Raw genomic sequence first — 22,265 nt, 5'->3', positions numbered from 1 at the left:
TAAATCCAAAACTGCAAATGTGCAGAGATTTCAACAAGCTTTGGATTGCAAAATAGCTGATAAGATACCATGCAAAGTAGATAAAAACTACTGAGGCAGTTATTTTGAAGGCCACTGCAGGCAGGTCGCCATGGCAGCACTGATAATAGAGGCCGACCACATTCAGACTGTCTGGAAAACACATGAGACCATTGCACCTGGTTGTAACTGATGTAACTGTCAATCAGTGAGGCCTGTTCGTGGTTGTGGCACAGCAACAATGGGAGATTGGACAAAATGACACTTTCCCAAATATTCAATGCCCCATTGGGCAAAAACAACATAAAAAGACGGCAATCGTGGTAAATTCAACACTGCAGTCAGGTTGGAGCCTAACAAAGCTCGCCTAGAGGGAGGACTTCCAACAACAACAAAGGAAAAAACTTCAAGAGCTCTGAGAAGCGATCACTCTCTTATGCCTTGATGAAAAGAAATCCTTGGTTTTAAGATGATATATATTACTTGATTTGCTTGCTGCCTGTTTAAGTGTATAACGGGTAGAGTAAGGTTATATGCATTGCATGATTTGCTTCATGCTTGTGTGAACTTTTTAAATCATTGAATAATTTCTTTTGATTAATGAAATTACTGAGTGTTCTTTGACTGACCATTGTCCAGGTACAAGAATCGGTGGAAATCAGGTTTATCCGACACTGGATGATTCTCAACTTCAGTCAAATAGCCCTTTTTCCCACCTCCAATTTTTTTTTATAACTAATAAGCGAAAGTGTTCAAAGAATTTTTAAAAAAAGCACCCAGTTTTTTTAATGTCCCATTGATTTTTTTCCAGGATTGCTCGCAGCAGTGCCCTGGAGATCAATCTTCAATTCCTGGAGATTCCAGGACAATCCTGGAGGGTTGGCAACCCTACGTAAGGGCTGATTTTAGGAATGTGTATTACCGGCAGAGAGCCTCACACGTTGATTGCGTGTGAAGAAAGGAAATCATGGCCAAGGCTCCCTGTCAGTGGTGTCCATTCATAAAATCAGTCCCTTCACTAATGGCAACCACCTGTTAATAGAGCAGAAGAGATTTACTATAAAACGACATGGATGATTCCACGAGTGTGTGCTCCCAGCAAGAAGCAGCACTTGCAGGGAGCGCTGGCCAGGAAATCGTTTGTCCACAGGCCCTGATTTTTGCTCCAATAATTTGAATGGACAGAAAACCAGGCCTCACCCGGTGCTTCCACGGCAGCTGCTCCTCACTGGCAGCACCTGATCGGGGAACCAGCCCTTCCTAATGAATGTCTTGTACAAAGGCAAGATTGAAAATAAACTGCCTTCGCTTGTGCTGAAACTCATTGAATATGCTGTGTTTCTGTCTGTCCTGTAGTGAAAAGGAATCTCGTTAACAGATGTTTAAGGATTCTTGTTCTTATCTGAAATAGATTAGACACAACTTCTTTCAGCAATTTTTTTTAAGAACAAGAAAATGTTGACTTTAATCTCAAATCATATGCTACATTTTGAATCGCAAGATGAGCACAATTTTATTTATATTGTTATTTAATTATTTTTGAATAAGGCACACGGTCATTAAGCAAAATATGCGAACACATAAAGGACGTATAACAGCATATAAATTTACAAACTATCGGCTAATGTGATAGTAATTTTAATTACTCTGTTAATCAGTCATTGTATCTTAAAACTCTGTTTCATGTGGTGACCTCAGGTTGAATTATATTTTAAACACAATTTAAAATTGTTGATGATTCCCAGAATACTATATATAAAATGTTAATTTGTACTCTACTGTGATGTACATAATTTTACAACACCAAGTTATAGTCCAACAAATTTATTTTAAATTCCACAAGTTTTCGGAGGCTTCCTCCTTCCTCAGGTGAACGGTGTGGAAATGACATTTTCGAATCCTTCGCATTTGAAAATCACAGAACAATGCCTGGTGATTACTGCCCGTTGCCAAGGCAATCACAATAAGCAGACAGAAAGGTGTCACCTAAAAGGCCACCGAATATACAAACCCCCCAAAAAAAAGAGAGAGAGAGAAGGAAGACAGTCAATGACCCGTTATATTAAAAACAGATAACATTTGTTCGCTGGTGGGGTTACGTGTAGTGTGACATGAACCCAAGATCCCGGTTGAGGCCGTCCTCATGGGTGCGGAACTTGGCTATCAACAAATGTTATCTGTTTTTAATATAACGGGTCGTTGACTGTCTTCCTTCTCTCTCTCTCTTTTTTTTTTGGGGGGTTTGTATATTCGGTGGCCTTTTAGGTGACACCTTTCTGTCTGCTCACTGTGATTGCCTTGGCAACGGGCAGTAATCACCAGGCATTGTTCTGTGATTTTCAAATGCGAAGGATTCGAAAATGTCATTTCCACACCGTTCACCTGAGGAAGGAGGAAGCCTCCGAAAGCTTGTGGAATTTAAAATAAATTTGTTGGACTATAACTTGGTGTTGTAAAATTGTTTACAATTGTCAACCCCAGTCCATCACCGGCATCTCCACATCGTGATGTACATAGACACCTGCTAATTTACACAAGCAGGTCTTCAGTTTGAGTAAATTAGAATGTAAATCTTTTACCTGGTCAATTTTAAGGACTGGATTCATGAGTGATACCTTGTCCACGGTTGGTATGACAAATCCCTTTTTCAGCATTGCTAGAAAACATTTAGAATAAGAAACAAGAGGATATATTACATTTGATATAACCAGAGGGTGATGTTTTTGTTAAAAATGTTTTTTTTTTATAAAATTGTTTGCCCCTTTGACGATATAATTGACAATGTTTTACTTCTGAGAAACAAACTTCCTGCCTTTCAGTTTAATACCTGCAAAAATGATAAAATTAAGTAGTTCAGAAAGGAATGACGATGAAGAACAGGCCCTGAGGAACATTTCTCTATTTGGTTACTATGTGCAATCATGTTCTGGGTGAATTTACTCCATATTTTCCAGGTTTTCTGCAGCTGTTTCACTGAAGTTACAGCAGACATGTAAGAAAATCCCCGCAGAAATTCGTGTGTGTTCACTCTACATAAAGAACATTGCGACCGACGGCTGGATAAAACATGAGGCCAAAGCAAAGTATTTGAATTAGTTCCAGCAAAGAACTGACGCACTTCATCCATTAGGAAATAGTTCAATTATATTCACCATTTACAATTTAAATTGTATTTTATGAATGTTATAATCATACTGGGATTAGCACCCACTCACTAACTGATTAGACTGCTAAAGTCACAATAATAACTAACACAATAGAACCGTAGAAAATTAAACATTTTAAATTTCTTGATATATATTAATGACTTGGACTTGGGCGTACAGGACATAATTTCCAAATTTGCAGATGACACAAAACTTGGAAGTGTAGTGAACAGTGAAGAGGATAGTGATAGACTTCAAGAGGATATAGACAGGCTGGTGAAATGGATGGGATGGATGGCAGATGAAATTTAATGCAGAAAAATGCAAAGTGATACATTTCGTTAGGAAGAACGAGGAGAGGCAATATAAACTAGAGGGCACAATTCTAAAAGGGGTACAGGAACAGAGAGATCTGGGGGCATATGTGCACAAATCATTGAAAGGGCAGGGCTGGTTGAGAAAGTGGTTAAAAAAAGCGTACGAGATCCTGGGCTTTATAAATAGAGGCATAAAGTACAAAAGCAAAGAAGTCATGATGAACCTTTATGAAAAACTGGTTCAGCAACAACTGGAGTATTGTGTCCAGTTCTGGGCACCACACTTTAGGAAAGATGTGAAGGCCTTAGAGCGGGTGCAGGAAAGATTTACTAGAATGATTCCAGAGATGAGGGACTTTAGTTACGTGGATAGACTGGAGAAGCTGGGGTTGTTCTCCTTGGAACAGAGACGGTTGAGAGGAGATTTGAATGAGGTATTTAAAATCATGAACGGCCTAGACAGAGTAGATAGAGAGAAACTGTTCCCATTGGTGGAAGGATCAAGAACCAGAGGACATAGATTTAAGGTGATTGGTAAAAGAACCAAAGGTGACAAGAGGAAAAACTTTTTTACACAGCGAGTGGTTATGATCTGGAATGCACTGTCTGGGGGGTGGTGGAGGCAGATTCAATCATGGCCTTCAAAAGGGAACTGGATAAGTACTTGAAAGGAAAAATTTGCAGGGCCACGGGGATAGGGCGGGAGAGTGGGACTAGGTGGATTGCTCTTGCATAGAGCTGGCTTGATGGGCCGAATGGCCTCCTTCCGTGTTGTAACCTTTTTATGATTCTATTATTCTAAATTTCAATATTTTGGATTTCGTTCAACAGTGCTAATGCAGTTTACAAAGTGTTAAAGGTTGCGTGAAGAATTATTTGGGTGAGGACGGCGGCTTTATGTGATCTATACAGCGGGATAAGCTCCTTAGGTCCTATACAACATGATATAATAGTACTTCTGTATTGCTAGTGTCTCTCGTGGTGGGCTTTGTAAGGCTATCATTTTTCAGAATGGGATGTACTGCAGAGAGAAAGTGGGAGATGCCAGCCTTGATTTTTCAATCGGATCTGCTCATTTTATGGGTGTAAATTGACTGAACTAATTACTCCAGATCTCCATCCACTTTACACATCGTGCATATTTTGGGTGGCGAGGGAAATATATGCAGGAAGCACCCACCTAAAACTGGTAGGAGATTCATTTTAATAATGTTGTGGCATGTAAGATATCGAGGGGTAAAATTTCTGTGGGGTTCTCTTGATCTCCCACTGAAACTGAGGATCAATGGGAAACCCGGAGAAATGGTATGGGAAGACTATCACCTCCACGTTCCTCTCCAAGTCACACACCATCCTGACTTGGACATGTATTGCCATTTCATTGTCACAGGGTTAATATCCTGGAATTCCCTACCTAACACCACATCATCACTACAAGGACTGCAGTGGTTCAAGAAGTAGGCCCACCACCACCTTCTCAGAGCAAGTAGGGATAAGCAATAAATATGGCCTTACCAGCCATGCCCACAACCCGAGAAGGTAAATTTTAAAAAGTCGCTCCTTCCTGATACGTGCGGAGATTTATGTAACTGTGGTACTTACCAACTTGTAGCGGTTAAATGGCTAAGGAAAACACTGTGGCCTAGAAAATCTGTGTGAGGGGGAGGGGTACTGGGATGTGCCTGCCCGTCCCAGTGCCTCCACTGCTGACCCCTCCGAAGTTCACTTGGTCAGAAGGAGGAGCCATGAGTAGCATGCAAGGGAACATTTTCAGCTATTTATTTATTATCCAGGAACCATTCCAAAAGCACTAAGTGGACAGTCTCTGAGGAGATCACTTGTTAAGTGCTTTCCAAATTCTTATAGTAGAAATATGCACACTTGCAACAGATTAACCTCAGGCTCACTATGAACAACACCCCAGGAAATCTGTTAGCGTTTTAAAAAACAATAATTCATCGCCATCTGGTAATTTCCTTCATGTTTTGTATCTAAATTACTAATTAATAACTATTAATGCTCCTGCACACCTATGGCACCACAGATACTGGACTACTTGAATAAAAAATATGGCCTGCAATGAGACACTGGCCCAGAAATTGATGGAGTGGGGCATCTGTGCGCCATTAGTTAGTTGTTGCTCCCTTCAGCTCGAAAATCTTTTGCCCTGTAAGTTGCTGGAAGTGCGAGCTGATAACGGCATGGCGAGGGCAATGGGGCATCTGGGACCTCAGTGAACGATGGGACCAACAGTGTATCTCCTTAAACAATGAGAATTAAGGATTGAGAAAGAAACAGAAGAACGACGGAGAAGGAGGGTGAATTAGAGTCAAATCAGGTACAGAAAGAGAAATAAAGAGAGGGAAAGAAAGATTGGATTAAGAAAGAGAAAGAAAAAAAAAGAGACAGAAAGGAAAAATAAGAAAAATATTTAAAAATGTAACATTTAAAATTAAGATAATCTCTAACAAAAATTTACTACAAGCAGGAATGAGACTCAATAGTTTAAATAGTTCCCTTTCTGGGTTCAAGAGGTTGATTGGCATTGCATTAACAATAATCACGTTGTTAAAAGGGTATTGATGCTGTTAAGTACCACTTCTAATTTTCTGCGGTGAGTTTAATTCAAGTTTAATGTGCAAATCCAGCAAGTTCTTAAAAATAACTGGGAAGCTATGAGTGAGATGCCATTTGTGCGAAGCAAATGGCGGAGTGGCATAAATTGACCAGCAAGTTATGACGATTCTCAACTCATGGCGTCTTTCTTCTTCACCTGAACTTGCTGGCCGATTTGCGCATTAATAATGGTGTGCGTCGTTAACGCGCCATTATTTTTCCAGCAAGATTTGGGCCATCATGACTGTACAAATACAATTTAAACAGTGGGATTTTCATATTCAGACAGACGTACCATTTATCTTTGGAATCACCATCTTCTGTAATCCCATCTTCAGAACCAATTCTATTGTCTTTGTCTTTGTAAGATAAGAGTAAATTATAGAGAAAATTAATTTAACAAAACCTTCTGCTTATGATGAGCTTTTTATGTTCCTGAGCAATTTCTCTTAAGACTGAGCAACTCTCAGGACTAAAATGATGAATACAATCAGGAGTCACTCCTAGCAGTGAGCATTTCTTTATAATAAAAGCAGTACTTTGCAGCAGTTACATTTTATTGTGAAAAATTAACACAGTCAGTTTAAAGTGACTATGGACATAAGAGAAGAAAATAGGACTTACTGGAATGGGCCCCACTTTAGATTCTTCCTTAGCTACGTCCAGGCTAATTCAAAAGTTAGAAAGATATTTTTAATGATTCACTTTTATGCAGATAAACCACACAAGTTGCATAAATGGATGAATTGCAACAATGAAGGGAGGACCCTGGCACGACATGCTGGGACAGCAATGCCCTGCAAAATGGAATGGTTAGATGTAGGTTTGTGACTGAAGTGTTATATATGGTGAGTTCCTGATTTCTCGATGGGATCTTTTGGGGACAAAAGCTCTCAGTGGAAGTGGGCTGCTTCCCTATAGGGAGGGACATCTTAGTGGCATCTTCTAGAGCTGCATTGACAGCAGCCTAGAGACAAATTTCCTGCTTACTTTCTCCCTTCAGGAACTGAAGGCTAAACTAAGGAAGGGAAGGAGAATAGACTTCTTAAATATGGGGAGTAACATACCTAGAGATCATGGTAGTGGAACCTGGCTGTTATAAACTGTTTAGTTACAATTCTCTCTTTTATGTCCCCTACGATCTGGAGTACACCTTTCCCACCCAATACCAAAAGAGTAAAGTAGCGTAGTGTTTATGCTATTGGACTAACAATCCTGAAGAACATAGCTGCCAGACTGGGCTTGCAGCAGCTGGTGAGAGAACCAACGTGAGGGAAAAACCTACTTGACCTCATCCTCACCAATCTGACAGCAATTGGCAGAAGTGGCCACCGAACAAGTCTTGTGGAGACGAAGTCCTGCCTTCACACTGAGGACACCCTCCATCATGTTATGTGGTACTACCACTCTGCTAGATCTGTTCAACCATGAGGCATTGTGGGCCATCAGCAGCAGCATAATTGCATTCAACCACAATCTGTAACCTCATGGCCCGGCATATCCCTCACTCCTCCATCGTCATCATTCCTGGCGACCAACCCTGGTTCAATGAGGAGCATAGAAGAGCATGTCAGGAGCAGCAGTAGGTGTACCTGAAAATGAGGTGTCAACCTGGTGAAGCTACAACATGGGACTACATGCCGGCCAAACAGCAGAAGAAGCATGCTATAGACAGAACTATGCGATCCCACAACCAACGGATCAGATCAAAGCTCTGCAGGCCTGCCACATCCAGTCATGAATGGAGGTGGACAATTAAAAACAAATGACCCGAGGAGGAAGGTCCATGGACATCCCCATTCTCAATGATGGCAGAGCCCAGCACGTGAGTGCAAAAGACAAGGCTGAAGAGTTCGCAACCATCTTCAGCCAAAAGTGCTGAGTGGATGATGCATCTCAGCCTCCTCCTGAGGTCCCCAAATAACAGATACCAGTCTTCAGCTAATTCGATTCCCGGCACGTGACATCAAGAAACGGCTGAGTGCACTGGACACAGCAAAGGCTATGGGTGCTGACAACATCCTGGCTGTAGTATTGAAGACATGTGCTCCAGAACTAGCTGTGCCTCTAGCTAAGCTGTTCTAGTAAAGCTACAACACTGGCATTTACCTAACAATGTGGAAAATTGCCAAGGTATGGCCTGTCCACAAAAGGCAGGACAAATCCAATCCGGCCAATTACTGTCCTATCAGTCCATTCTCAATCATCAGCAAAGTGTTGGAAGGTGTCGTCGACAGTGCGATCAAGCAGCACTTACTCACCAATAACCTGCTCACTGATGCTCAGTTTGGGTTCTGTCAGGGCCACTCATCTCCAGACCTCATTACAGCCTTGGTCCAAACATGGACACAAGAGCTGAATTCCAGAGGTGAGGTGAGTGACTGCACTTGACATCAAGGCAGCATTCGACTGAGTGTGGCATCAAGGAGCCCTAGTAAAATTGAAGTCAATGGGGATCAGGGTGTAAACTCTCCAGTGGCTGGAGTCATACCTGGCACAAAGGAAGATGGTTGTGGTTGTTGGAGGCCAATCATCTCAGCCCCAGGACGTCACTGCAGGAATTCCTCATGGCAGCGTCCTAAGCCCAACCATCTTCAGCTGCTTCACCAATGACCTTCCCTCCATCATAAGGTCAGAAGTGGGGCTGCTCGCTGAAGATTGCACAATATTCAGCTCCATTTGTAATTCTTCAGATAATGAAGCAGTCCATGTTTGCATACAGCAAGACCTGGACAACAATCAGGCTTGGGCTGATAAGTGGCAAGTAACATTCGTGCCACGCAAGTGCCACTCAATGACCATCCCCAACAAGAGAGAATCTAACCACCTCCCCTTGGCATTCAATGGCATTACCATTGTCAAGTCCTCCACCATCAACATCCTGGGGCTCGCCACTGACCAGCAATTCAACTGGACCAGCCACACAAATTCCGTGGCTTCTAGAGCAGGTCAGAGGCTGGGTAATCTATGGCGAGTGATTCTTTCGTCGTTGCTGAGTCAAAATCCTGGAACTCCTTACCTAACAGCTTTGTGGGAGCACCTTCACTACATGGACTGCAGCAGCTCAAGAAACATAGGAAACATAAGAAATAGGAGCAGGAGCAGGCCAAAAGGCCCCTCGAGCCTGCTCCGTCATTCAATAAGATCATGGCTGATCTTCGACCTCAACTCCGCTTTCCCGCCCGATCCCCATATCCCTTGATTCCCCCAGAGTCCAAAAATCTATCTATCTCGGCCTTGAATATACTCAACGACTCAGCATCCACAGTCCTCTGGGATATAGAATTCCAAAGAATTCATAACCTTCTGAGTGAAGAAATTGCTCCTCATCTCAGTCCTAAATGGCTGACTATGCCCCCTAGTTCTAGACTCTCTAGCCAGGGGAAACAACCTCTCACAAGGTGCAGAAAATAATCAATAAGGCTAATGGAATGCTGGCCTTTATATCTAGAGGACTAGAGTACAAGGGGGCAGAAGTTATGCTGCAGCTATACAAAACCCTGGTTAGACCGCACCTGGAGTACTGCGAGCAGTTCTGGGCACCGCACCTTCGGAAGGACATATTGGCCTTGGAGGGAGTGCAGCGTAGGTTTACTAGAATGATACCCGGACTTCAAGGGTTAAGTTACGAGGAGAGATTACACAAATTGGGGTTGTATTCTCTGGAGTTTCGAAGGTTAAGGGGTGATCTGATCGAAGTTTATAAGATATTAAGGGGAACAGATAGGGTGGATAGAGAGAAACTATTTCCGCTGGTTGGGGATTTTAGGAGTAGGGGGCACAGTCTAAAAATTAGAGCCAGACCTTTCAGGAGCAAGATTAGAAAACATTTCTACACACAAAGGGTGGTAGAAGTTTGGAACTCTCTTCCGCAAACAGCAATTGATACTAGCTCAATTGCTAAATTTAAATCTGAGATAGATAGCTTTTTGGCAATCAAAGATATTAAGGGATATGGGCCAAAGGCAGGTATATGGAGTTAGATCACAGATCAGCCATGATCTTATCAAATGGTGGAGCAGGCACGAGGGGCTGAATGGCCTACTCCTGTTCCTATGTTCCTATATTTACCCTGTCAAGCCCCCTCAGAATCTTATGTGTTTCAATGAGAAGGCAGCTCACCACCTCTCAAGGGCAACTAAGGATGGACAATAAATGTTGGCCTTGTTAACAATGCCCATATCCCAAGAATGAATAGAAAGAACCTCAAAAACAATCCTTGAGATATTCTAGTTTATTATTTTTAAGCAATTTATATTCAACAAATTGGATATTTAGAGAGTTTCTCGTGTGATTCAAAGATCCCCTGGTGGCAACCACAGACATATATATCTTTGATTGATGTGAAAATTCTGTTCATTCAGATAAATTGAAGCAGAATTTTTTTTAAAAACAGACAGACCTTTGAAATTAAAATTCAAAATTTCCAATTTTTCTGAAAATGTGTTGCACCATTCAGAGGCATTTCTAATCTTGTAGCATTGCTGTATGTCAATTGTCAACAATTGTAGATTATTTTCTGAGCTGAGCTAAATACTATAGTTTTGTGGCCTAAAATAGTAAAGCTAGGATCTACTTATAAAGAAAGAAAATATTTTTGTCTGACTTAACTCTTACCTATTCAAAGAAACTGAGCCACACAGTTTCAGGTCTGAAGTGAACATCTGTGCACGCACATTGGCTGTCTGTGATCAACACACAATTTATTATAACAATAACATATTAATTCTGCTCACAAGAAAACAATTTGAATTCCCCAGTCTTTATCTTTCTGTATTGAACACATTTTTTTTTAAACTGCACTCGTTTCTAGCTATGATCTTATTTTCAATTTAAAACAATGGGCCAAACTTTGCTGAATATTGCCCATCTCGCCTGTATTTCATTTCCAGAATATGAGGTGGAAAGATCACTGCTGAGGTTAAAATGACAATGCTAAGGCTCATGCTTTCCTAAAGACATGTCTTCTGAAAGTGATTTATTACAGCGAACCACTACTTTGAATAATACACTTTGTGCCTCGTAAATAGCCTCGAATGGTTCCAATGAGATCTTTTGCGTCCACCTGAGAGGCCAGGCACCTTGGTTTAAGGTCTCATCTGAAAGACACCACCTCTGTCAGTGCATTTATCTAGCATCTTTCATGACTTCAGGACATTGCAAAGTGCCTCACGGCCAATTTTTGAAGCATAATCACTGTTGTAATGTAGGAAATGCGGCAGCCAAACTGCAAAGCAAGGTCCCACAAACAGTAATGTGATAATGACCAGATAATCTGCTTTTTAGTGATGCTGGTTGAGGGATAAATAATGGCCAGGACACTGGGAGAACTCCAATGCTCTTCTTCGAATGGTTCCAATGAGATCTTTTGCATCCACCTGAGAGGCCAGGCGCCTCGGTTTAAGGTCTCATCCGAAAGACACCACCTCTGACAGTGTAGGACTCCCTCAGTACTGCACTGGAATGTCAGCCTAGATTTTGTGCTCAAGTCTCTGGAGTGGGACTTGAACCCACAACCTTCTGATTTAGTGGTGAGAGAGCTACCATTCAGCGATGGCTAACACCTAATGGAATAGATTGATGATTATTGTGCTGAACTTAGCGACTTATGTCTCAAATAAGGTCAGACAAGTCTCCACATTTTGACAACTCTTAACTATAAGTAAAACGAGCTGGGATATTTTCCGATGAACAGGCATCTGCACTTAAATTTACTACCAGTTTGACAATCCTACTTTGAGAGGTCATGTTATTTATCTGGCATCCTTATACATTGTTTCCTATGGCAGAGTAAAATATTAGTGATATTGATTAAACAAACAGCAACATTGGCACTGGGGGTGGACTATTTGTGAGCACTTCAATACAGTTTGCTATTTCTTCAATAAATGTTTACTGCACTTCCAGAGAAGGGAAACATTGATTAGGTTTACATGATGTCAAAGAATCCGAATGGAGTTAGCCTATCATTTTTATTATTTTTATTAATGCCACAAGGGAATTCTTCCTGGTATTTCACCAGACTTTAGCAACATCTTAGGAACATTTTAACATAGTTATTGTCCTTCACCCCTCAACACTTTTTGTTGCAGTATTTATGGAAAATCCACAAGAGGTAAATTAACAAATATATTTCAATAGAAAATCTTACACACAAATTGAAGAAAAAGGTGGATAATTTTAAATGCTTAATTTTGAAATGTCTAGCGACATTGTGCAGCTAATAGAATATACAAAATAAAGTCAAAACCGTGCAGCATAAAGGTCATTGGGAGTTCAGGCAAATTGCATGAGAAATGTCAGCACAACTGTTCACCTCATCTGACTTCTTTTTTTTCGTTCATGGGATGTGGGTGTCGCTGGCAAGGCCGGCATTTATTGCCCATCCCTAATTGCCCTTGAGAAGGTGGTGGTGAGCCGCCTTCTTGAACCGCTGCAGTCCGTGTGATGAAGGTTCTCCCACAGTGCTGTTAGGGAGGGACGTATCCACTGATTTTGCTACTGTATTCAAACTGGAAAAATGCCCTACTGATGTTATCCTTCACCTTAATAAGCACTTTCAACACATAACGAATCCCCACCCTTGACGACGATGACAACGATGACAACAACAACAACAACTTGCATTGATATAGCATCTTTAAAGTAGAAAGACGTACCAAGGTGCTTCACAGAGCCAAAAGGGAAATAGATATAAAACCAAAGAAGGAGAGATTAGGAGAGGTGACCGTAAGCTTGGTCAGAGGTGGGTTTTAAGGAAGCACTTAAAGGAGGAGTTAGAGGTGGAGAGATGGAGGGGGTTAGGGAGGGAATTCCAAACACTGAGACCCAGGTGGTTGAAGGCATCGTTGCCAATGGTGGGCGAAGGTTGTGGGGGAGTAGGGGGAGGGGGATGCTCAAGAGGCCGGAATCAGAAGAATGGCGAGTACAGGGCGGTGGTTGTACAGCTGGAAGAAGTTACAGAGAAAGGCAGGGCAAGGCCATGCAGGGATTTAAACAGTCGGAGAAAAATTTTAAATTTGAGACATTGGGGGACGAGGAACCAATATAGGTCAGTGAGGTCAGGGGTGATGGGTGAGCGTAATTAGGTGTGTGATAGGTGACAGAGTTTTAGATGAGCTAAAGTTTATGGAGGGTGGAGGATAAGATGGCAACAAGGACAGCACTGGAGTAATTGAAACTGGAAACAACAAAGGCATGGATAGCGGTTTTAGCAGCAGATGGGCTGAGGTGGGGAATTTTATGGATATAGAAGTAGATGGTCTTTTTGATGGAGAGGATATGGGATTGGGAGCTCCTCACACTTCTTGTTAGAGGTAAATGCAGAGATGGCAGAGGAAAAGGGTTTAAAGAGGCAATTAATAGTAGAGAAAAGGAGCCTGGGATTATCTTTGCCTTCTAGGATGATCCTAAAGTAGTGGATCATTTTGATAAAGGAGAGTGAGGCCTGGTAGATTGTGATGTGGTCAAGCCAGATCTGATAATAATGGCTATTAGTTTGAAGCAAAATAGTGAGAAGACCTACCCTAAAATTATCCTTATGCTTCAAATGTACTTAAGATTGTCTATTTAAAACATCATAGCTCAAAATCACAAGGAAACTAAAATAAACTTTGTTGGTGTTTTTTGGTTTCAAAGAGGGTCCAAATCAGAATTGAAAGACAAGTGTCTGTACACACATGGACATTAATAAAAATCTTTTGATTTATCACTTTACTTGTATCTTGGATAGTACACAGTGTATTCTTTTTTTCCGATCCATTTCCTTCAACCTTAGACTTTCCTCTTTTATTCATTCTTCTTTTAACAGAAAGGTTGAATAAAGATGGCAATACTTACAATACCCAGCACAAATAGCTCTGCCAAGGATTTGTTTGGTAGGATTGCAAATACTTCGGCTGCAGTGAACACATCGGCAATTAAGTTACCCGGAACGAGCTTCACAAACGGTTGCTTCGTAGCACTCATTGCAATTTTCATCAGCATGTTGGGGTACTGTTTTGCAACCTGGAAGGAGCCAAGGACATTTTATAATGGACTAACAAGAGACAGTGGTAGAGTTTATTGCAATGTCTATTTTTTCAGCATCCCAAAAGAAAGTGTAAAAGAACAAACTAATTCACTTTCTTCCTTTTTGAAACTTTCTCAGAGAGTCCCGACTGCATACTGTCTGCACATTGATGTTACAGTGTTGTACTTTTGTGCAGAATATGCAGATCTGTATGTCTAAAAAAATGAATTCTAATAATTGTCTGATTTTACTGCTGTAATTGGGCCAATATGGCCACTAAATCTGAGATGTTGTTGGTGGTGAGTGCTAATTAGATCTGAGATACAACCATTTATAAAAACGCCACTAAGACAATCCCAAGGATTTAACCTTGTTCAGGGCTGCATTCCAAAGTAAACAATGAAGGAAAGGAAGAAGCTGTATTTACATAGTGTCTTATTATATTTCTTAGAAGCATTCCAAAGTGTGTCACATACAATTAAATGTTGCTAAGGAGATGAACATAGCAGCCATTTTGTATACGGTGGGATCGATATTGACTTTTGAGCGTAGCGTGCCTGGTGGAGCATGTTGGTTGATCTCCCATACCCGTGGTGAAGGGATGGCCAGTATTTTGATGCACAGGCCTCATTAAGATGAGGCCAGAGAGCTGGGGAGGGTCAAATGAGCGTCCCGATACAGCTTGCTGGATTGGGGCTTCACAATATTGAGCCACCCCAGCTGCCAGCAAGGAAAGTTCGGGGGGTGGAGGGTGGGGATCAAATGAGCGGAGGGTGAGGGTCTCAGGATGGCAGCGGCCTAGATTATTTTTGTGGGGTCTGGAGGAGCAATTCCAACTTACATTGGCTGGGCCTCTTTGGCTCTATCGCCCATGGAACTGGACGGAGTGTGCATGGCCTCCACACCGATCAGTTCCAACCTAAAATGGCAATCAGGGTCCTGGAAGGTTACCGACACTGTTTTGAGGCTGTTACAGTTCTGTTAACACCAGGTGATAGAAGTGAAAATTGACGCCAGCAAGTTCCCACAAACAACAGTGAGATGAATGACCAGATATTTGGTGGTATTAGTTGAGGGAAAAAGCTGGCCGGGACATTGGGAGAATTCCCTGCTGTTTTTGAATAGAGACCCTTAGTTTCCACCAGGAGGGGCAGCAGTCTTATCCAAACGATTGCACATCCAAAATTGCAGCATTCTCTCAACTAGATTATATGCTCAAATTTTTGAGTGGGGATTGGAACCTACAACCACCTGACTCATAGGTAAGAGTGCTACAAACTGAGCCAAGCTGCTACTATCCTTTCTATTGTTGTTTTTATAAATTGTTGGATTTTTAATGTTCATTTATATAAATTTTACAGTGTTAAATTTCTGAAATGTTGCAACTTGACCATTGCTGACAAATTGCTTTCTGGCAAGGACAAACGTTAACCAACTAATTTCAGATAGATGCTTACTAATAATATTTTAGTGGTCTTTACAGTGATAAATGGAACCACGGTATGGTGCTAAACATGGAAGAAAGACGTCTGAAAGCTCAACCAGTGTATTGGAAAACGATGGTGAGAGGCAACAGCCCATGTTTATATTTTTAAGATGCAAGCTTTTGCTAGCTTTCCATGTTTATATTTTTAAGGTGCAAGCTTTTGCTAGTTTTCCATGTGCGAGGGAGGAATGAGGGACAAAAAAGGAGAAAACAACTTTAAAAAATGGAAGACTATTTGTAATATATAAACTATTTGGAAAATGCAGTTTGTATTCTTGTATTTTGCAAAACATTCCTACATCTGGAAAAATGTTAATATAATGTAAATGTTAGTATAATTTGAATAGATACGAACCCAAATATCTTACATAACTGGTCACGTAAATCAAACTGATATTCAGTACCTCAGGCATCAGAAGTTTCAGACTGGATGTGTTGAGTCGAATTGATATGTCCTTTGGAATCTGAAATAAGAAGGAAAAATATGACATCCATATGAAATGTGGACACTGCCTGAGAATTCTTGAGGTATTCTTCCTGCTATACAACCTAATCAGCATTCCAAAATCAGAATTTTAGCTACTAATCATCCTGATGGATGAAATGCTTTTTTAAAAACTAGATTTGTATCAAAGAATAAGAGTAAGTCCTATTGCAGTGATGCAGCATCAAGATATCGCTGCTCTTGGCACATTACTTCCATCCGTTAGCTTGATGTTACATCACTTCAACAGGCTTTACTCTGGATTTGAGACTCACCTAGGATTGGGGAAGAAGGATTTCTGCATGTGTCCTCAATATGATATGCTGAACTCTAGTTTAATATATTCTCGGGTACCATTATAAAAATATCCTTGAATGCTTCCATCTTGTCAATGCAGATTTTTTTTTATTCGTTCATGGGATGTGGGCGTCGCTGGCAAGGCCAGCATTTATTGCCCATCCCTAATTGCCCTTGAGAAGGTGGTGGTGAGCCGCCTTCTTGAACTGCTGCAGTCCGTGTGGTGAAGGTTCTCCCACAGTGCTGTTAGGAAGGGAGTTCCAGGATTTTGATCCAGTGACGATGAAGGAACGGCAATATATTTCCAAGTCAGGATGGTGTGTGACTTGGAGGGGAACGTGCAGGTGGTGGTGTTCCCATGTGCCTGCTGCCCTTGTCCTTCTAGGTGGTAGAGGTCAGATACCCTTAACTATTCTTTTGTATAAACTGTAATGACTGTTAGATATTTGTGCTGTCGTACTACATAAAAGCTAGTGAGGAGTGAACAGAGAAGATCTGAAATGAAATATAGCATTATAAATATGTTTATTGTCTGATCAATACTCTTTGTATGTGTTTCTGTTTGTGAGCAGACGCTGTTCATTATGCTAAGAAGAGGATCACAGAGCAGAGGTTATTCAACTAAAGAAGAACATTACAGTTAAATTGTACAAGTTGCTGTTTAACTTCCTTCAAGTGGTGATTTTTGTTCAGTGTTCTGCAGTTTATAGTGGCCCCGGTTTCACTGCAGTGGCGGAGCACGAGCAGCTCTGAGCAAATTCCGGGCCCATGGCTTTCATGTCACATTGACTAGAGGAAGAAAGTCCGACATTGCACCAAATTCTAGCTGGTGACATGAGATCACCTGGAGTTGGGTTTCACACTGGCTGCAGTACGACCTCAACTGGTATAAAAAATATCTTTCCAAAGTTTATTTTTAAAGTTTAAAATGACCCCAGACACTGCTCTTTGAGTTTTTAATGTTATTAAAGAGCTGACAGGACAGTCAGCACTTCACTAACTTAAAATATTGAACCAACAGTCTGAGTGGCGATCCATACATATGTTTAACTATTCTTGTGCAAAGTTTCATCTTCCCTGAGAACACAGCATTGCAGAACCATCAGTTTAACTCAGTATTGCCAGGTTCAATCAGGTACTTGCAGTAAGAGAAATGATGAAAGATACAGATAATCTGCAATGCAGATGAAAATTAAATGCAAAGTAGTACTATCAGACAGATCACCTGCATTTGCCTTGCTATGTGAGCCTTGTTGTGATTGTTCTGAACAGGAGAGCATTGAAAAGGCACTGAAGAAAATGTTGGCCAGTTTATTAATAAGTAGTCTCAGTTTGGCATGTTTGCACTTTTTTAAGAGTGGTTAGAGTTTAACTTATTGACTTGGATTCTTATCTATTAATGATGCACCAGGTAATGCACTGATGACAACCATCCCTTTGTCAAGTTAGATATTAAAGGCTCCTTGGTTCAAATTTTAGTGAACAGGGTTCAGAGTTGTCCATGTTATCGCCATGCATTCCTCGGGCAAACGTGTAGGGACATGTGTGCTAAACTATTGTCAGTGCCACTGATAAGGCAGCAGATGGTTCCAACTAACTACTTAGTCAAGAACTGGCAAAATGCACCTAAATTGGGAAAGCACATTCCAATGATAGGATTGGCCTGGGACTTCAACTTGTACTGCCTTGTTGGGAGTGACATGCTCAATCACCAAAGGTTTTCTTTTCAATCAGTGTACTTTAAAAAGAATAGTTCACTTACCATGTCATCTGTGATGTTGATTTGCAAAGCTCCAGCTGCAAAATATGCAAATCCTCCTGTGTTAGCAAAGTACTCAGACAGTCCAAGAAGCAACATATGGTCAGTGGTGTTTGGGAGGTTAAATGATGGCGCAGCAAACGGAGACTCCACATGGTGCTGAATGTCATACAGTTCACCCTGAAGGACATCACAGAAGATTCTCAGTAATTCCAGAATTGATTGACTATAAATTCAACGACAGAATAAGCAGAGAGATGAAAAAATGAGCAGGATAGCATGTACCAAATAACTGGGTCCCCAAGGACAATGTTGCAATGAAGGTGGTTGTAACTTGACGCACAAAAATATTTTACGAAGTAACATGAAATTATTTCATATTATTCAACATATTTTGCAGTATATTTTAAAAACTTCATGTTTCTCATCACCAAAGATATAGCTGTGTTATGCAATGTATATTTACATTCTGTTGCACTGATACTTGTATAATTATAAAATACTAGTTGATCTCCCATGGTATTGCACGTGGGGTAAGGGGTAATTTTGACTTCAGACGATAATGTAAAACACGCGTTCGGCCACCCGTTAAACACCTCTCCCAATTTTCGTTTCCATTGACTTTGATATTGCGCATTTTACACTATCACTCAAAGTCAAAATTACCCCTGGGGAGTTTTCAAGTGTAATTTTCAAGTCAAGCTAGTTTAGAGGGCAGGGGGATGACTGGACCAAGATGGGGAGGTGGTGGGGGGGGGGGGTGCAAGAGGTAGAAATTGTGCAGGGATTAAAGGTGGGAGAGGGTGAGAAAGGCAAAGAAGAGAGTGGGGACAGGAGGAGGGCAAAGTTTTGGTGGGGGTTGAGAGGAAGGAGGGATGAGATGGGGAAGGGGTGAAGATGGGAGGTGGAGAAAGGGGGAAGTGACGGAGACAAGGGAGAGGGGGAAGGGATGGAGAGGAGGAGGGAGGATGGGGTCAGTAATGCAACAAATTTGTAATAATTTATGGAGGACAGCCATCCAATGCCATTTAGAACCAGCGGCCACAAGATGGGTGGAGGAGAGACTCCACAGGGCCAAGAATTTACCATTTTAAGTACAATTAGGCTTTTTCCTAAATGGCTTATGGGCTAGAAGATTTAAACTTCAAGTAGGATTGCCTGCTCCCAATTTTCTGGAGTACTTACCACAACACAAGAAGTAGATCAAGATAGGATATAAACGAAGGAAGTGAGTCATGTAATAGTAACAAATTAAACTGCAATTGTCGATTACATTGCAACCAACAGACGTAGCTGATACTGCATGTTCACAATTTAAAAATAGATTTTGCCAATGACGGAGTTTGACAAGAGAGTTTTTAATGTATTTTGAAGTGAAATGTTACAGCCTATTTAGCATTTTTAATATGTAATAGATATTCAATAGAAGTGTAAAAGATGTTTCACCAAGAATTTTGGAAGAACCATGAGTAAGAAACATGGAAGGATGTTTATTTTTCTTAGACTCCTTGAGGAACTGTTGCAGTATTATAGATTCCACCGTGTGATGTTAACATTACTCCCCAGGAGATTCTGTTCTTTTTAACTTCAACATTAAATTCTGACAACATGAAATCTCACCAAAGTTTTGCGTAACCTCACAAAACTTTTCTTGCTTCATACTTTCTACAGAAATTAAATTAAAACATAAAAGATGGGCGGGGGTTTGTTGCAAGGATGTAAGTACAATTGAGGAATTAACATGTTACAGACCATGATAGCAATGATTGAATGGTTCATACAGTATTCAGAAACCCAACATTGTAGTATTGCAACACATTCCCAATTATTTTTTATACGTACAATGGCCTTTCTTTTTGCCCTTAACTTGTTGAACTTCTCATTTCAATTTTGCCATTCAAATCCTGTTACCACTAACAAATTTTACATTAACATTGGCATAATGGTTATATAGTTTAGCCAGGTGATTCACATTACACAACTTGAAGAGGGGGATGCAGTTCTACTAAGCAATGATACAACATGTTTTATAGCACCTGGGAAAAATTGCAGAATACCATAAGTTATGTAAAATGAAAGAATATTAATCATTTGTCAATGACTGATGCAGTGCAGTCCTCTTAAGACCAATTCTTAAATGCCAAGAAGAAGTTGATTTTAAACAGGACTTGATCTTAAGCAGCCTGTCTAAGATATTTGCTATAATAATGGAAACAAAGAGAAAAGGTGAGAAATCTTTCTGCCACTAGATGTCATCAGTTTCCTCAGTAAACTGTGCACTATGATGTAAACCAGGCACATTATTTCCAAGAATCAAACAATACAAAAAAAATTTAATTTCAATACCATTTTCAGTTGTATAGTACTTAAATTGCAACACAATTGCCCACTACTTTTCTATATGTAGCACTTCTGGATGTTTATTGTCCTACCAACTTTTGCCACTTTTGGCCACTTTGGAAGACTTTCCCTGTAAGGAGATATACAACATATGTCCTTGTAGGCAAAGCTTTTCCAAAGTGCCCAAAAAGCAGCTGGTGGCTATAACAAGGCACTGTACTGTCTCTTCAAACTATTTATTTTAATAAAAAGCTCCTGTAAATGCAGCCTTTAACATTTCTAGTCAATTGATACAAACACAAAACATTGCTTCTTGCCTTGGTAATGTTTCAGTCAGTGGAAGTGTTCTGGGCATCATGGCCCCAAAATTGCATGGGTCATTGTCCCAGCACTAACGCGGGATTATGCCTGCCGGTGTCCTCCAACACTGACCCTGCTGGAGTATGTGGGATCAGTGAGAGGGCACCTCATTGATATGGGGTCTGCAGGTGCCCATGACATCATGGGCACATCTTGGGTGCCCACCAAACTGCCTGAAACCCTAGCAACTATTACCATCTGGGAGTGGTTTCCCAATTCCTCCCCACCCCCCCAACCGGAAATATGATTTCTGTTCTTTTTTCAACCCCCATCGTAATGAAATTTTAAAAAATTGAACCTTAACTTTGGTGGTTGAGGCTCCTTCCCTGGCCTAGATTTCCCCAGTGAGCCTCAGTTGTAGCCCCCTAGGGATCAGTATGACACATCTTACAGGGTGTACTGGCTCTGAACCTTATGTCGGGTCCCACTGATGAAGTCCCCATCCCCGGCCACCAACTTTGCGTCACTGGTCTTGTGAGGAGTGGCTGGAGGCTCCACCACTTTCAAGGCCAAGTGAGAACTCCCAGTGTAGGCCAGGACTTGAAATATCTGGGCCCTGACCTATTTCTGGGCCTTTCCATTGCATTCCAAGGCCTCACCCTGCCATATCTCTGTAAGCTCCTCCAGCCCTACAACCCTCCGAGAACTCTGCGTTCCTCCAACTCCAGCCTCGTTTGCATCCCTCACTTCCTTCACCTCACCATTGGCGGCTGTACCTTCAGTCGTCCAGGCCCTAAGTTCTGGAATTCCTTCCCTAAGGAGGGCTAAGTAGTTTCGGCCTCCATAATTATTTTTAAAATGTCGTGGTTCTATAATAGAATTTTTAAGAATTTTGCTTTGTCCAGGTTACGCCTGTGGAGTACTTTTGCCCTTCAGAAAGCGTTCAAATCACTGAACTATGCAAGTACATTGCAAGTTGAGAAAAATTTTTAACAATGATTTTTCCATAAGCACTGGTGATTTCATTACATTTCCTTGACTTATTGATGGCTATTTTATATGATGTAGAAACCCTACAGAAAAATACTTTTTAATATAAACGCCACTGTGTTTGGAAATGTAAATTTAGGGAAACTGAACCAGATGCAAGAAAATAACTTCCTATTCCTATTTAGGGACTTTTTTCAGGAGTGGCAACTCTACCTTAATAGGAAGGCCAATGGAATCAGTTGTGATCTTCGGCTCTCCAATCAAAGAATAATCAAGTTCTACGTATTGGTCCAGTTTCCGTGAAACTATGAAACAAAACAATACAAACTGTAAAATCCGCAGAATACACTAGCACAAAAAATGAATGTTTCCTGCTGATTATCCTATGGGTGTACTTACTACTCAGTGTCTGGATATAGGTTTCAAGCTTTTCAATCACATTTCCAAACTCAGAACACAGCTGTACAATAAATACAATGAATAATTAAAACAATAAGGAGA

General features: G+C 41.0%; 1 protein-coding gene across 1 annotated transcript in view; it reads right to left on the bottom strand.

Annotated features, from left to right (window-relative positions):
* The window catches only part of LOC137335316 (bactericidal permeability-increasing protein-like), a 50,042-nt gene that overhangs the window by 1,930 nt on the left and 25,847 nt on the right, over window positions 1-22,265 (bottom strand). The window contains exons 7-15 of the mRNA XM_068000633.1: window positions 22,164-22,224; window positions 21,978-22,069; window positions 18,138-18,314; window positions 15,999-16,058; window positions 13,937-14,104; window positions 10,715-10,782; window positions 6,722-6,764; window positions 6,393-6,456; window positions 2,598-2,674 (exon numbers count right to left, since the gene is read on the bottom strand). Coding sequence (XP_067856734.1) covers window positions 2,598-2,674; window positions 6,393-6,456; window positions 6,722-6,764; window positions 10,715-10,782; window positions 13,937-14,104; window positions 15,999-16,058; window positions 18,138-18,314; window positions 21,978-22,069; window positions 22,164-22,224 — 810 coding nt within the window. The remainder of the gene's footprint in view (window positions 1-2,597; window positions 2,675-6,392; window positions 6,457-6,721; window positions 6,765-10,714; window positions 10,783-13,936; window positions 14,105-15,998; window positions 16,059-18,137; window positions 18,315-21,977; window positions 22,070-22,163; window positions 22,225-22,265) is intronic.

Source organism: Heptranchias perlo, chromosome 19, assembly GCF_035084215.1.
Source record: "Heptranchias perlo isolate sHepPer1 chromosome 19, sHepPer1.hap1, whole genome shotgun sequence".
Taxonomy (NCBI): domain Eukaryota; kingdom Metazoa; phylum Chordata; class Chondrichthyes; order Hexanchiformes; family Hexanchidae; genus Heptranchias; species Heptranchias perlo.
This window is presented reverse-complemented; position numbering and strand designations above follow the sequence as displayed.